This window comes from Orycteropus afer, unplaced genomic scaffold (assembly GCF_000298275.1).
Source record: "Orycteropus afer afer isolate SDZICR_OR568_19922 unplaced genomic scaffold, OryAfe1.0 scaffold00117, whole genome shotgun sequence".
Lineage (NCBI taxonomy): Eukaryota > Metazoa > Chordata > Mammalia > Tubulidentata > Orycteropodidae > Orycteropus > Orycteropus afer.
Genome location: NW_006921704.1, coordinates 3,484,037 through 3,501,585, shown reverse-complemented (window position 1 = coordinate 3,501,585; position 17,549 = coordinate 3,484,037). Strand labels below are relative to the sequence as shown.

The 17,549-nt window shown below is 40.3% G+C and overlaps 1 protein-coding gene across 1 annotated transcript in view; it reads right to left on the bottom strand.

Moving 5' to 3' along the window:
* Window positions 1–17,549, bottom strand: part of ABCC4 (ATP binding cassette subfamily C member 4) — a 441,806-nt gene that overhangs the window by 15,834 nt on the left and 408,423 nt on the right. Inside the window, exon 29 of the mRNA XM_007944012.1 lies at window positions 2,880–3,014. Coding sequence (XP_007942203.1) covers window positions 2,880–3,014 — 135 coding nt within the window. The remainder of the gene's footprint in view (window positions 1–2,879; window positions 3,015–17,549) is intronic.

Genomic DNA, 17,549 nt, shown 5'->3' with positions numbered 1-17,549 from the left:
TGTTGTTATGTGCTGTTGAGTCAGACCTGACTCATAGTGACCCCTCCTTGGGTTTCTGAGGCAGTATCACTACAGAAGTAGATTGCCCAACCTTCCTTCCCAGGAGTGGCTGGTGGATTTGAACTGCCAGCCTTCTGGTTAGCAGTCAAGTCCCTTAGCCACTATGCTACCAGAGCTCCCCTGTAAAGATTACAGTCAAGAAAAGCCTATAGGGCAGTTCTGCTCTGTCACGCGGATTTGCCATGAGTCAGAATCAACTTGACAGCAATAACAATAACAAAGACACAAACAGTTTGGGTGGGGAGCCTCACAATGGGCATACTATCGGAAGTCTCAGTCCACCAGAAGCCATCCATCTCCCGTGGTAGGAATGCAGACCTTCCTTCCCTCCCTCCATCCTTCCATTAATCCAATTCCACTTTGTTCCAGAAAGGCTGTGTGTACTTTAGCTAAGTCTACAAACTGAACAGTTAATACATCTGTAGAATAGGATAATACTATTAGGTCAATATTGTTGACAGGACACTACTTAATATGAATGTTATTCACTGAGCATGATGCTTAGTCATTTCACATACTTTATCTGTGAAAATGCTTTGTAAACCATCAAGCACTATTCAGACAATTGTATTAAGGTATTATAAATTCTTGATTTGTCCTGATGAAAATTTATTATCTGAGAAGGTAGAGGAAGCTGAGGGGGAAAGTGGACTTAATTCTAAACAAAAAGAATTAGGGAGAAACCTGGGGAGGAAGTGTCAATATCCTATAGGAGTCTTATTTACAAATTATAACATAAATCAAAACAAAATACCCGAAATATTTCCTTGGGCAGATTTTGCTTTTCTTTCCATTTTTATTGTGACTCGGGTGAAAGTCTATAGAGCAAATTCATTTTCCATACAGCAGTTCATACACATTTCTTTTCATGACTGTTCTGGTTACCTAGTCCCGCTCTGACAGGAATATACCACAAATGGGATGGCTTGAATAAACAGTTTATCCTCTTACAGTTTGGAGGCTTTAAGTCTGAGTTCCAAGTGCCATGTTCTAGGGGCTGGGTGAAAGCCCCTCGACCTTGGGCTTCAGCTCTGCTTCTTGCTCCCAGCCCACTGAAGCTAGAGGCGTTTCTTCACTCAGCTGCTACTGCTGAGGCTAACAAGCCCAACATTGACAAGTAAAAAGGCACAGTCCCGATGTTACCAAACCACATTGCAGGCCGTTAATTCAAATCCATTGAAAGTCCCAAGGTTGGCACAGCATGGCAGGCTGCTGAACAACACGGCTACATGCAGGGTTCAAGTGTGCCATAAGCTGGAGACCATTCCCAAAGCTGTTTCTTAAATACGGGAAGCAGACCACATCCCTAAGGCAGCTACTCAGCTTCTTGTGGTAGATCCCACCATGGAGTTGATTTCCAGTGTCATCAGGGGGAATAACTACTACCAGTTGCCCAGCAAAGTTGACACACCAACTTAACTACTACCTTAATGACAATGACTGCAATTCCCCACACGTAACAGCTCTCTTCCCACTTCCTCCCCGTAGTTACGTCTTCCCTGTGTCCTTCCTTCCCATGCATTCCTGCCCCCTGAGCTACTTCCCTGTGCAAACACTGCCCTTCTGTTCTCCCATGATTCACTGCTCCAAGGAGTGTACCTACCTGATGTAAATGTACACCCCATATACCTGTCTGTTGTTTGGCTGGAAGCCACAAGAGTGAATTCAGTTCCAGATCCTCTTAGAGGCCTAGTCTCAGGGGTCTCACCAAGCTTCATGAGACCAGTAAACCCAGTCTTTTTTTTTTTTTAATGATTTTGGGTTTTGTTCTACTAGTCCCTTGGATTAATTGTTTCCATGTGTCTTTCGTTTTCTTCATTCTTCTTTGCTCTGGCTGAGGAGAGACCCATTGTTGCCATCTAGACAAGCTTTTAAGACCCTAGTCGCTACTTACCAAAGTAGAATGTGGAACAATGTTTTTGTGTAGTATATTATGCCAATTGAGCTTGATGTCCCTGAGACCACAGTCCCAAGGCCACAGGTCCAAGTACTTGCTCCCTTTGGGTAGCTGACTGTGGCCAAGAAACCACCACAACCTTGTCCCTTGTCAGCTCTACTATACACTCAAACATTCTTATGGCACATACAAATATGCCTATAGAAACATTGTCTGTCAATGCTATATGTGGTCATGGGCTCACTACCCCCTGCCCTGACAGATTTTTCTAGAATAAGTAATATTCCATATTTTCCCCCCTCAAACTTTCCAATTTCCTGGACCCTGACAGCCCTACATCTTAGATTGTGCTGTTGTTGTTATGTGCCGTCGAGTCGGACCCGACTCATAGCGACCCCTCCTTGGGTTTCTGAGGCAGTATCACTACGGAAGTAGATTGCCGCATCTTCCTTCCGAGGAGTGGCTGGTGGGTTTAAACTGCCAACCTTCTGGTTAGCAGTCAAGTGCCTTAAGCACTATGCTACCAGAGCTCCCAATAATGCTGAAATGTAATGGGTCTTTCAAAATTTCAGTATTTTATGTCATAATGCTTTTTTTTTTAAACAAATTAATAGTCTGAAGGAGTCATAAATGAGAATCTGAACCCACAATGCCCAAACATGTAAAAAAATCCAATTTAAATCTCTCTCAAGCATACATGCTTGCACACGTATGCATGCACGCACAATACATCCCCCCTCCATGTGTTTCTGCTGACTCTTTGAAGACTTAATTTCAACCTGGGTTGTACTGTTAAGACTCAGTCATGGAGCTTTGTCTCTGGAGGCTTATAATGAAAAGGATACACAGTGCTCATTACCATACCCATGGTGCCAAATTTTGAGGGGTGAACTGTTGAGACAAATTTTAATTACAAACCCACCTGTTTTGCTGTTTCAGTTAGGCCAGCAGCTTCTGCCTTGCCCAGTTGTTGCACCATCTTGTAAAATAGGCTCTCTTTATTTTGTAGCAAAATGTATGGCTCATCATATTCTTTCAGTCTTCCTGAGTCCAAAACCTGTTAATCGGCAGAAAGAAACCCATTAAAATACAATGTTTTGCAGTAACATATTATAACTCAGACAGTATTTCGGAAAGGGGCTGGAGAGGGAGAATAGAGAGAATCTATTTGGGTGGAAGGTCTGGATGGTGTTTAAATGGCTTGATTACCCTGTTTTACTGAGCAAACAAAGGCCTAGCCTGGCCTTTTATTATCATAATATTATAAGAAAAGAAGAAAATGAAAGTTGTTGACTATCATTATGGGCACTCAGCAATCCTGTGGCATATTATGTTCTGCCAAGAGCATCTTGGATTGCTATTATTAGTTAGCACTTTTAACTCTCAGATTCTGAACTCTGAGGGCTATTTATACACATATTCAAAGTTGGGAAATTTCTTGATTTAAGAAAATCAAACTCAATTTATTGAAAAGTAGAGTGATGTGATACAAACCAGATGACAGTGTCCTGATAGCAAATTAACTGCCAATTTAGTTTAACAGAATCTGAGCAATATTTGGAAAAGAAGTAAATGCTTCTGAAATTTCTTTGTTGTTAGGTTCCACTGAGTTGAGTAACCCCACATGACAGAGTAGAACTGCCCCATAGGCTTTTTTAGGCAGTAACCTTTAAGAGAGTAAATCACTAGGTCTTTTTTCCATGGAGCCTTTGGATGGGCTTGAACCACCAACTTCTGGGTTAGCAGCTGAACACTTAGTCATTGCACCACCAGGAGACCTAGTATATGTCAGCTGGTAGGAGGGGACACGTACACATAAGGTCATTAAGAGGTGGCGCCAACTTGATGGCAACTGATAGCAAGAAGCAGGGGACAAACCCTTGTCAGTGAGGTTAAGGTGTATCCTGAAGTTGGCTCTGGTTGTAGTTTACTACTCTGACAGTGGAAGGCTGGCTAAAAAGGCTGCTACCTAAGCAGCTTTAGCATAATCACTTTGTACAGAAGAAATCTCTAGAAATCCAATTTTCTATTTGGATAAGACTAAAGAAGCAATTAAGAAATGGAGTTCCAAATTCCAGTGAACAGGGCCCACACAGCACATGGGGGCAAAGGCAATCTGAATTGCTGAGGGTCTGAGTATCTGTTTTCCCAATTATCTTTCCTTGCTTCTTTTTTTCTCTTTCTTTAGCTGCCTGCCTTTTAGCCATTTTACTGCTCATTAATACATCTACTAGAAATTGAAAGGGAAAGGAAGGGACTTTAACTATGCATTTCTTCTTATCACTGGCTTTGCTTAATGGTTTCAAAGGGAAATGTCTGGAACAATTGGCCCAAATGACGTATCTAGGAAAACATTTCCAATGTTAAGTGGTACTTAGTTCTCCATTTAAACCATATTTAGAGTAAATTTATCTTAAGAGAATATGCTGAAATTCAAAGTGGGACACAAGTTGTTTTTCTCTCTCTAGGTATTGCAGTTAATTCTGTCCTGTGGTATTTAATCGGAAACATTTATTAAGTCTCATAAAGGACATTTTCCTGCTAATCCTCTGTTTACTACTGTGAATCACTGTTAAGGGCAGCTTCCTCAAAAGAGTTCAAGAATAATTGAATCTGTCACAGCCATATAATAATTAAAATGTCTTATAATTTGGCATGCCAATTTAGATGTCTTGAATGTGTAATTTTACATAAGCATAGCATTACAGAGTGTAACCACACCTCCTCATGATGACGAAGAACAACAGCAAAAAATATCTGTTTTTAAAATACAGGTCTCTTTCATGCTAGAGGCAAGGTAAATTAAAAAACCCACTGCCATTGAATTGATCCCGACTCATAGTGACCCCCATTGGGTTTCTGAGGTGGTAAATCTTTACGGAAATAGATTGCCCAGTCTTGCTTCTGCAGAGTGGCCGGTGGGTTTGAACCACCAACCTTCTGGTTAGCAGTCAGATGCCTCAGGCACTGTGCTATCAGAGCTCCTTAAGGTAAATAAATGAATCAAATTATAAAATGATAAACTTCTTATTCTGTAAAAGTAACACGTAAACTTTTAAAAATCACCCCTTGAGAGCTGGTGGAAAGTGAGTCCTTTGACTACATACCCATTGCCACTGAGTTGATTCCGACTTACAGAGACCCCCACTGGGTCTCCAAGGCTATAAAGAAGATTGCCTCATCCTCCTCCTGCAGAGCAGCTAGTGAGTTTGAACTGCTAACCTTCTGGTTAGCAGCCAAATGCTTTGTCCACTATGCCACCAGAGTTCCTTTGACTACACAGACTACCTAATTTTTAATGGAAAGAAAAGACTACTAATATTTTGTCCTGGTACAACTTTTCCACTTCATTTATTAAAAATTTGAGTTAATAAGAAATCTTCCTATTTTCGTTTGTTGACTTAAAACACATAAATGGCACTGAAATCAATAGTTTTCCAAAATGACCAGTACCTAAAAAGGCAGAGATGGGGAGGGAACCAAAAACTAATGACTCTCAAAAAGCAATAGGATTAACAATATGAACGACAGAAAGATCATTTTGGTTAAATTATTTTCAGTAACATAAATAAGTGTTAGCAATTTAATGACTGTCCACTGTATTTCATAAGAGAAGATTTCTGTTTTGGGGATAGAATTGTGATCAATTCTATCTTATTATGCTTGATAATTTATTACAACTTAACTAATTTTTATAACACTTCTAAAAACATAAAAACATAACATTTTAAATATTTTTCTTCTTTAATATTTTTTTGACATGTATTAAAAGAAAATACAGTGTCTTAAAATGAATGGTTTTATTTCCAAATGGATGAATTTACAAGGTTTGAGAGGTAGGTAGCATATAAATACAATTTAATGAAGAATAAAGCTAACATAAGATCAATGAAATCATGCCATAAGTAAAAGAGCAGCCTTCTGCATTTGGGAGGAAAATAAAAATTGGTATGCATTGAACATGCACTATGCCACATGCTTAGCACTTATCATTGTCAATTCTCAAAGTGGAATAGGCAAGCAAAGTAGAAAAATCCATCCATCCATCCATCCTTTCATCCAGCTACATCTCCTTCATCTACACATCCTTTCTTTTTTTTATCCTTTCATCTATTTTCCTTCCTTCATCCTTCCCTTTCTCTTTTTTTCCCCTTTAACCATCTAACTTTCTACTTATCCATCCTTTCATCCATCCAATAAGTGAGTGCTATGCCTAAGGCACTTGACTGCTCACCAGAAGGCTGGCGGTTCAAGCCCACCAGCCACTCCTCGGAAGGAAGGTTGGGCAATCCTACTTCCGTAGTGATACTGCCTCGGAAACCCAAGGAGGGGTCGCTATGAGTCGGGGCCGACTCGACGGCAAACAACAACAACAACATTACCAAAGCACCATTATAGGAATGGTAGATTCAAAGATGAAGAAGACACAGTCTGTCAAGAAGATCAAAGCTAGAGATGAAAAGTGAGGTTCAGATAATTTAAGCGAATTGGCCACAGCTGAAAAGAAGCCAGGAGAGCTGGGATTTGAACTCAGGTCTGAGCCTGTAAATCCTTTCTCTCTCTCTGAGTTTCCAAAACCATCATCAAATTACTTATTTTTTATTATTATACAAGGGATATGAGAATTTTACATTTAATCTTCTAAGATACCTTTCATTTGGGTAATAACATATTAACTTAGCATCATTTAAGAAAATATACCTGTAAACATTTTCCCTCTCTACTTTTTACTGTACTTTTATCATACCCAAGGCTCAAATGATCTACTGGGTGCCTGGTATACACTCACAGAAAAAGAAAAACCTCCAGGGTTAAGAAAGAACAAGTAAAACTTGGTCAAGACACTTTGGAGGAAAATATAATTATCATTCATTCCTGAATTTATTCAGCAAACATTTACGGTGAACTTACTGCATTCATGTCATTTTGCTAGCAGCTGTGAAAGGGGCAAAGATATGGAAGTCCAGCTCCTGCCTTTAGGAAGCCTATACTTAAAGAAGAGAAAGAATACTCAAGACCACAATACAAGACAAAAAAGGAAAATAACCAACAGTACACTGGCCGGAGGATCTGAGGAAGAGCTTCAGAAAGGAATGCTTAAAAGTGGGCTTTGAAGAATGGAGAGACTTGGATATGCAGAGATGGCTGGGGATGGCGGCAGTCATTCCAGACAAAAGGGAGCAACAGGAGCCAAGAAAGCTGGAGGGCCTGTAGCCTCTGTAAAAGCAGAGTTATGTCATTTATCTTGCTTACTGTTACACATGACAAGTTAACAGGTAACCAATACATATTACTTGAAAGTCTACTACAAAGGGAGCAAAATTCAGGGGATGATTGGGTGATTGTTTAATGGTATGTTAAGACAATATGGTATATGTTTTTTTTTTTTTTTTTTTTTTTTAAAGAGCATGTAGTGTAGTGCCCAAGGCACTTGACTGCTAACCAGAAGGCTGGCGGTTCAAACCCACCAGCCATTCCCCAGAAGGAAGGTTGGGCAATCTACTTTCCTAGTGATACTGCCTCAGAAACCCAAGGAGGGGTCACTATGGGTTGCATGTGACTCCAAGGCAATGGTTGCGTTTTTGCCTCAAGTGAGCAAGGGCACAAAGAGTCTTACTGGCATTAAGAAATACATAGAGGCAATCGAATATAGGGCTACAAAGGTGGGAGACCTTATGCCTCAGGTTGATGGCTACTGGCAAGAAACACATATGTTATGAGGAAATAACCAGTAATTCATTGCTGCCGAGTCCATTCCAACTCATGGTGATTCTACATGTATCAGAACACAACTACACAGGGCTTTCAGTGGCTGATTTTTCTGAAGTAATTCCTAGGCCTTTCTTCAAGGCCCCTCTGGATAAACTTGAACTTTCAACTTTTTGGTTAGAGCAGCCTAGCACTTAACCATGTGTACCACTCAGGGATGTCTAAGGGAATACAGGAAGAGGAAAAGAGTGCGGGAAAGAGTAGGGTTGAAGATAGAGGCTTGAGAAAAATTTATCTAGGAAGAGAAAAAAACAAATACACAAAAGGCACTATGAATCTTTTTGTACAAGAAAAGCAGGAAACATTCATTTTAAATTTTTGTATCTCCTGAAATCTTCCACTGTGTCCCACTAAAGTTAAAATGTAAACTCGACCATACATTACAGTCTGTATAATGGTAATCCCTGGGCACTGGAATCCCTCCAGGAGTGCCAGCTTGCCTGCTAGCTGTGGTTACGTGATGTCGATTGGTTCCAACTCATATTGATCCTATGAACACAAAGTGAAACTGCCCAGGCCTGTACCACTCTCACAACTGTTGCTGTTTGAGCCCTTTGTCCAGGCACTATGTTAATATATCTCATTGAGAATCTTCCTCTTTCTTGCTGAACCTCTACTTTACCAAGCATCTTGTCCTTCTCCAGGGACTGGTCCCTCCTGATAACATGTCCAAAGTACATGAAATGAAATGGCACCATCTTCACTTCTAAGGAGCATTCTGGCCGTACTTCTTCCAAGACAGATGTGTTTGTTCTTCTCACAGTCCATGGTATATGCAATATACTTTGCCAACATCATCATTCAAAGGCATTAGTTTTTCTTTGGGCTTCTTTATTCATTATCCAGCTCTCACATGCATACAAGGCGACTGAAAATACCATGGCTTGGATAATGTATCATCACCCTCAAGGTGATATCTTTGCTTTTTAATACTTTAAAGAGGTCTTTTGCAGCAGATTTGCCCAGTGCAAAATGTGATTTGATGTCTTGACTGCTGATTCCATGGCTGCTGATTGTGGACTCAAGTAAGGTAAAATCTTTGACAACTTCCATCTTTTCTCCACTTACCATGATATTGCTTATTGGTCCAGTTGTGAGGATTTTTGGTTTCTTTATGTTGAGGTGCAATCCATATGGAAGTTTTTGACTTCCATCATTAAGTACTTCAAGTCATCTTCACTTTCAGTAAGGAAGGTTGTGTCATCTGCACATTGCAAGTTGTTAAGTTCTCCTCCAGTCCTGATGCTGCATTCTTCTTCATACAGTCCAGTTTCTCAGATTATTTGCTCAGCACACAGATTGAATAAGTGTGGTGAAAAGCTACAACCCTACTGCACACCTTTCCTGATTTTCAACCATGCAGTATCCCCTTGTTCTGTCTGAATGACTGCCTCTAGGTCTATGCACAGATCTGCATGAGCACAATTAAGTGTTCTAGAATTCCTAATACTCACATAACAATCCATAATTTGTTATAATCCACACAGTTTAATGCCTTTACATAGTCAATAAAACACAGGTAAACATCTCTCTGGTATTCTCTGCTTTCAGCCAAGATCCATCTGACATTAGCAATGATTTCCCTTGTTTCATGTCCTCTTTGGAATCTAACTTGAATTTCTGGCAGTTCCCTGTCAATGTACTGCTACAAATTATCTTCAGCAAAATTTTACTTGTCTGTACTATTAATGACATTATTCAATAATTTCTACATTCTGTTGGATCACCTTCTTTGGAATGGGCACATATATATGGACTTCTTCCAGTCAATTGGCCAGACAGCTGTCTTCCAAATTTCTTGGCATAGAGGAAAAAGCACTTCCAGCACTGCATTCATTTGTTGAAACATCTCTACGGGTATTCTATGAATTCCTGCAGTCTTGTTTTTCACTAACACCTTTAGTGCAGCTTGGACTTCTTTCTTTTACACCATTGGTTCTTGGTAATACAATACCACCTAAAATGGCTAAACATTGACCAATTATATTTGGCACAGTGACTGTATATTCTTTCCAACTTCTTTTGATGCTTCCTACATTATATGGTATTTTGCCCATTGCTGTTGTTGTTAGGTGCTGTTGAGTTGGCTCCAACTCGTAGCGACCCTATGTACAACAGAATGAAACACTGTCTGGTCTTGTGCCAGCCTCACAATCCTTGCTATACCTCAATTCATCATTGCAGCCAATGTGTCAATCCACCTTGCTGAGGGATCCTCCTTTTCGTAGATCCTCCACTTTACCAACCATGATATCCTTCTTTAGGGAATGCTCCCTTCTGACAACATGACCGAAGTTAGTGAGAGAAAGTCTGGTCATTCTTGCTTCCAATGAGCATTCTGGCTGCACTTCTAGGACAGATTTTGTTAGTTCTTTTGGCAGTCCATGACACTTTCAGTATTCTCCACCAACACCACAACTCAAAAACATTAACTCTTCTTTGGCCTTCCTTACTCACTGTCCAGCTTTCACATGCATATGAGGTGACTGAAAATACCATGGCTTGGGTTAGATGCACCTTAAGTCTTCAAAAAGACATTATTACTCTTTAGCACTTTAAAGAGCTCTTTTGCAAATTTGCCCAGTGTAATACAACATGTGATTTCTTGAATACTGCTTCCACTGGTGTTGATTGTGGAAACAAGTAATATGAAATCTTTGACAACTTAAATCTTTTCTCCATTTATCATGATGCTACTTATTGGTCCAGTTGCGAGGATTTTTGTTTTCTTTATGTTGAGGTATAATTCATACTGCAGACTATAGTCTTTAATCAGTAAGTGCTTCAAATCATCTTCACTTTCAGCAAGCCAAGTTGTGTCGTCTGCATATTGCAAGTTGTTAGTCTTTCTCCAATCCTGATACTACATTCTTCTTCCTTCAATATTACAACTTGAGACTTGAAGTTTTTTTTTTCCCTCCAGTCCTTTCAGCTTGAGAAATGCCAAGCATGTTCTTTCTTTTAGTTTTCTAACTCCAGGTCTTTGCACATTTCATTACAACATTTTACTTCGTCTTCTCAAGTTGCCATTAGTCTTTCTCCCATCCTGATGCCGTGCTCTTCTTCCTTCAATATTACAACTTGAGACTTGAATTCCGCCCCCCCCCCCCCGACCCAGTTCTTTCAGCTTGAGAAATGCTGAGCATGTTCTCCTTTTTTGGTTTTCTAACTTCAGGTCTTTGTACACTTCATTACAATATTTTACTTTTTCTTCTCAAGCTGCCCTTTGACATCTGTTCAGCTCTTTCCCTTCATCGTTTCTTCCACTTGCTTTAGCTATTCCATGTTGAAGAGCAAGTTTCAAGTCTTCTCTGATACCCATTGTTTTTTTCTTTATTTCCTGACTTTTTAATAACCTTTTGTTTTCTTTATATATGATATTCTTATATCATCCCACATCTCGTCTGGCCTTTGGTCGTTAGTGTTCAATGTGTCAAATCTATTCTTGAGATAGTGTCTAAATCAGGTGGGCTATATTCAAGGTCATACTTTGGTTCTTGTGGACCTGTTTTAATTTTCTTCAGCTTCAACTTAAACTTGCTTATGAGAAATTGATCGTCTGTTCTGCAGTCAGTCCCTCACCTTGTTCTGACAGATACTGAACTTCTCTATAATCTCTTCCCACAGATATCGTTAACTTGATTCCTGTATATTCCATCCAACAAGATCGACGTGTGTAGTTGATGTTTATGTTGTTAAAAAGACGTATTTGCAATGAATAAGTTGATGGTCTTGCAAAATTCTATCATGTTATCTCCAGTGTCATTTCTATCACTAAGGCCATATTTTCCAACTACCAGTTCTTCTTTTTGCTTTCCAATCACTAGTAATTATCAATACATCTTGGTTGCATGCTTGGTCAATTTCAGGCTCCAGAAGGTGGTAAAAATCTTCAATTTTTTCAACTTCGGTTTCAGTGTTTAGTGCATAAATTAGAATGATAGTACTATTAACTGGTCTTCCTTGTAGGGGTATGGATATTATCCTATCACTGACACCACTATAGTTTAGATGTTGAAATATTCTTTTTGATGATGAATCCAATGCCATTCCTCTTTAATCTGTCATTATTGGCATAGCAGACCATTTGATTATCTGATTCAAAATGGCCAATAGCAGTCCATTTGAAAATAATGGTGGCACAGTGATTAAAGCACTTCACTGCTAACCAAAAAGTTGGCTGTTTGAACCCACTAGCCACTCTGGAGTAGAAAGATATGGCAATCTGCTTCCATGAAGATTTACAGTGTTGGAAACTCTATGGGGGCAGTTCTACTCTGTCCCATGCAATTTCTGGGAGCAGGAATTGATGCAACAATAGTGGGTTTTTGGCTCACTAGTAGGTTAGGGAAAATATATATTATATGAGATAACTCAGTCTGTTATATAAGTTCAATGAAGATGTGGTTATCAGGCCTATATACCTGAAGCTATTCCAGGTTGCTGTCCTAGGTATAAAAATTAAACAGACTCCAAAATAATTTAATCCATTTTAATTGTCAGGATATTGTCAGTGATAGTGAGGTGGATATAGGAAGAGGTGAGGGGCAGGACAAGGTGGAGGTAAAGAAAGCTCCTGAACAGCTTTCAATATGGCAATAAACAGCAATAAAGGTGGACACCACTAAGCAACAAGTGGGTGTTGTAGGTGAGTACCTGGGTAGTGTAAAGGGTTAATGTGCTTGGCTGTTAACCAAAAATTGGAAGTTTGAGTCCACCCAGAGCGACCTTGAAAGCAAAGTCTGGCTATCTACTTCCTATCAATCAATTATTGAAAACCCTATGGAGAACTGGCTTATAAAATAAACAATATCACCTGTAAGTAATATGCTTCCTTAAACAACTGACTACATGAGAACAAATGGTTGGCACTTACCCAAAAGCAAAGATGAGAAGGCAAGGAGGGGAAGAGTAGGTAGAATAATTAAAACCGAAGAAACAGAATGGAAATAATGAGAATGCTCACACATTGTGAAAACTGTGACCAATGTCATGGAACAATTTGTATAAAAATTATTAAATGGTGTGGTAGTTAAGTTGTGTGTCAACTTGGCTGGGTTTGTTTTTGAATGGCTGGGAAGCCGGATGTAGTTATTCCCCATGATGAGACTGGTAATCAACTCCATGGTGAAATCTACTGGAGCAGCTGAATAGCTGCTTTAGGGATGTGGTCTGCTTCCTGTATATAAGAAGCAGCATTGAGAAAGGTGTTTGCAGTTCTATGGCACATTTGGACCCTGAATGTAGCCAGGTCTTCATTCAGTAGCCTGCCATGTTTCCTGCTGATCTTGGGACTGTCTCTGGACTTGAACTAGTGGCCTACCATGCTGTTTGGTAATCTTGGGACTGTGCCATTTGTCAACCTTGGCTTTGTCAGCCTCAGAAGCCAGCAGCTGCCTGAGTGAAGAGATGCCTCCAGCTTCAGTGGACCAGGAACAAAAGGTAGAGCTGAAGCCCAAGGCTGAGGGCCTTTCTCCCAGCCTCTGGAGCATGGCACTTTGAACTCAGACTTCCAATCTCCTAAACTGTAAGAGAATGAACTCCTGTTTGTTAAAGCCACCTATTTGTGGTTATTTCCTGTTACAGCAGCACTAGAGGTAACCAAAACAAATGAGAACCTAGTTTTCTGTATACACTTTCACCTAAAACACAATAAAATATTAAATTAAAAAAAGAAAAGAAACTCCTATGGGTACAGTTCTACTCAGATACACACAGGATCACTACGAGTCAGAATTACCTTGATAGCAACTGGTTAGGGACGGCAGGGAGAAGGATGTGAATTTCAGAGTTTTGTTTTGGCTGCCAGGTGAGAAGGGTCCAACATTTATCCAAACTTGGAAACTGACTCCTTCTTTGGTAAAATGGGCACCTGTGATTTTCTCACATTTCCATAGTGACAAAGTATTTATTTTCTTGCACCATGTCCTGCCCTTCACCTCTTCCTGAAGCTTTACTCAAAATCATCTCCCAGATCTTGCAGCATGAAATGTGTCTTCTCACCCTGGGAAGGAGTTAGGTCACAGTGACCTATACACCTGCTGCCCCAAAGCGCCTGCTTTACATGTGTACCTCTCATTCATAATATATTGTTTCTCCCAGAATTTGCACTTTCTACCATTAGTTTTTTTTTCCTCTTAAAACCTGAATTCAATCTCTTAGGACATATTTTCTTATATTAAGGTAAATATGTATGTAGCAAGGGAGCTCTGGTAGTGTAGTGCCTAAGGCATTTGACCTCTAACCAGAAGGCTGGTGGTTCAAATCCACCAGCCACTCCTCGGAAGGAAGACTGGGCAATCTACTTCCATAGAGATACTGCCTCGGAAACACAAGGAAGAGTAGCTATGAGTCAGGATCGACTCAACGGCAGTGAGTTCGGTTTTTGGTTTGGTTTTTATGTAGCAAAACATTTGTCATTTAAATTTAATATTCTTCATACGTACAAATCATATTATGTTTATCATGCTGTTTAGCCATCACCATGATCGATTTGAAATTTCCCCAATACCATTAACAGAAGCCCAGTGTCTCCTAAGCAGTGAGTGCCCCTTTTCCAAACTTCCTTCCCACTCCTTAGGAATGCAGCATTTTTCTGTCCTGAAATGGTCTAACTGCAGCCAGGTGGGCTCATGAAGGAAAAGTTCTGAAAAACAGAACTGAAAGAAAACATGGGTTACTGCTGTGTCATTTTTGTGCTTTACCAGATGGGCATGTTACAATTATTTCTAGTTTTGTTTTCTCTGGGAAAATGCTATTAAAAAAGAGGTTTGAATGTAGAAAGAAAGAATAAGATTATAAAACTGTAAGAGTGCCTAAAACAGAAGACTAAAATCCGAGTTTCTTAGCCCTAGTTTTGGTGCTCCATAATTCACGCCCTAAGAATTCTCTAACTACCGTAAAAAAAAGATACTGAAAAGTGGTGATGTTGTTAGAATAGCATGGTTTCCTCATGCTACTAGGGAGAATCCAGGGGTGTTGTAAGAACTGTGGTATGCAGGGATTGGAGGAAAAAGCTGTGCTACTGGCTGAGAAGAAAGCAGGTCACAAGAAAGCCATAAATCCTAAAAATTACAGCAAAGAAGCCGTTTTTAATGTAGAGATAGTGTGAGTATTAGGAGAAAGAAGAGCTCTAATTTTCTGTCTTGCTCTGCTGTTTTGTGGCAACTGAGAAAATGAAGAAGATTAAAATTAGCTGTCATGATGACTATACCATGTTTAATAAAGTTAAAATGAGAGAACATCTTTATAAAATAGAATTCTAAGCCTAACACGTTAATGGTGCTTAATGAACCAAAACTGGGTAAATCCCTTTGGAGAGCCAACACATGAACAAAGCTATTAATTGGGTCACAGTTGTTTCCCAACAAGCCTTTTGTTTGATTTACTTACAGTAAACAAAACCATATCCATCCGTCTTTGTGGAGAAGTATTCACCAGTGCAACAAAATGTAATTATTACACCTTAAGCACTTGCAATTACAGGACTTTATGATGACAATGCTGTTGGTTATGCCCTTCATTAGCATCTGTCACTTCCCAAGCCACTCCCTGAGCCTGGCTGCCTGCCCTATAGAACATTAGGCTGTGTAGCTGGCTGACTTGTCTTTATGTCCTTAAAGCTTTCAAAATCACATAAACCAAACCCAGAGCCATAGAGTCAATTCCGACTCATAGCGACTCTACAGAACAGAGCAGAACTGCATTGGCCCAGAGTGTTTTGAAGGCTTTAGTCTTTATGGAAGCAGACAGCCACATCTTTCTCCAACACAGTGGCTGGTGGGTTTGAACCACTGACCTTTTTGGTTAGCAGCCAAGTACTTACACACTGCACCACCAGGGCTCCTTTCAAAATCACACAGAACAGAACAATCACTTGTTGCCTGGAAAGGAAATAAGTATTTCTAAAGCAAGCAATAGCATAGTGGCTAAGACACTTGCCTGCTAACCAGACGGCTGGCGGTTCAAACCCACCAGCCACTCCTCGGAAGGAAGGTTGGGCAATCCTACTTCCGTAGTGATACTGCCTCGGAAACCCAAGGAGGGGTCGCTATGAGTCGGGGCCGACTCGAAGGCACTTAACAACAACAACAACAAAGCAAGCAATGAAAAAAAAAAAAACCAAAGATACGAGAAAGAATATTTTTTATGATATTTCTGATTATCAGAAGGCCTAAACTAAAATATAAGGTTTAAATCTGGGGCAGGCAAAACACAGAGGACAATTTCCCTTCTTGGTGCTTTTTTTTTTTTTTAAAATTTCCCTTCTTTGAAGTCAGGAATTGGTTAAGCACTCAACTACTAACTGAAAGGTTGGTGGTTCAAGCCCATCCAGTGTCTGCAAGGGAGAAACATGTGGCGATATGCCCTTGTAAAGATTAAAAAAAAAAACAAATCCACTGTTGTGGAGTCAGATCCAACTCACAGCGACCCCTCCTTGGGTTTCTGAGGCAGTATCTCTACAGAAGTAGATTGCCCAATCTTCCTTCTGAGCAGTGGCTGGTGGGTTTGAACCTCCAGTCTTCTGGTTAGCAGTCAAATGCCTTAGGCATTATGCCACCAAAGCTCCAATAAAATCCTATAGGGCAATTCTACTCTCTGTTGCATCAGATCACTATGAGTCAAAAATGACTGGATGGGACCCAGCAACAACAGTAACCCAAAGACTGGTGGTTTGAACCCACCCAAGTTGTGGAAGAAAGGCCTGCCAATCTGCTTCCAAAAGTTCACAGCTCCTGAAAACCCTATGGAGCACAGTTCTACTTTTCACACATGGGGTCACCATAAGGTGGAATCTGCTTGACAGCAACAGCTTTGGTTTTTTGGTTTGCTGGGATCTCCCAGGGATATCACTGATGACCTTGTGCCTGTAAGCTCTACACTGAAGAGTTCCCAACACCTGAGTCAGGAGCAGGATGGGCAGCTCCATGACAGAATACGAGTTCCACCAGAGAATCATGGCATAACGGTCATCTCAAAGGTAACCTACTCAAAAGAAACTCTTGCATTTCCCTTCTCCAAATCTACTTCTCCCCCAATCTTCCCCACTTATCTAAATGCTCAGGTCAAAACCTAGAAGTCGACTTTGACTCTATCCTTCACATCCCACATCCGATCAGAGTCTACTTGGCTCTACTTATTTACCCCACATACAACCATCTCATCATCTCCACTGCTAGCACCTTAGTCCAAGCCACCTACATGCAACTGAGATAGAGAGCACTTGATTATGAAAGTGAGAATGAATACTGCATTTGCCTTTAACTATAAAGAAAAGGGAATGAGTGGGTGGAGCAAACAGTTAAGCACTCAGTTACTAACTGAAAGGTTGGAGGTTCAAATCCATGTAAAGGAAGAAAGGCCTGGCAATCTACATCTGAAAGATCACAGCCACTGAAAACCCTAGAGTACAGTTCTACTCTGACACACACAGCATCTCCATGAGTCAGAATCAATTCAATGGCAACTACTTTTTTTTTTTTTTTTTTTTGAAAAAGAGGGAGAGCACAGTAGGATAAGACTAGAAAGGACTGTAAACTGCTTTGTAAGCAATGTTGAGGATTTGGACAAAGACAATGGTCAAGAAAGATGAATTTGTAATTCTGGAAACTTACTAAGCAATACTAGGGAGCTCTGGTAGCATAGTGGCTAAGACACTTGCCTGCTAACCAGACGGCTGGCGGTTCAAACCCACCAGTCACTCCTCGGAAGGAAGGTTGGGCAATCCTACTTCCGTAGTGATACTGCCTCGGAAACCCAAGGAGGGGTCGCTATGAGTCGGGGCCGACTCGACGGCACATAACAACAACAACAACAACAACAA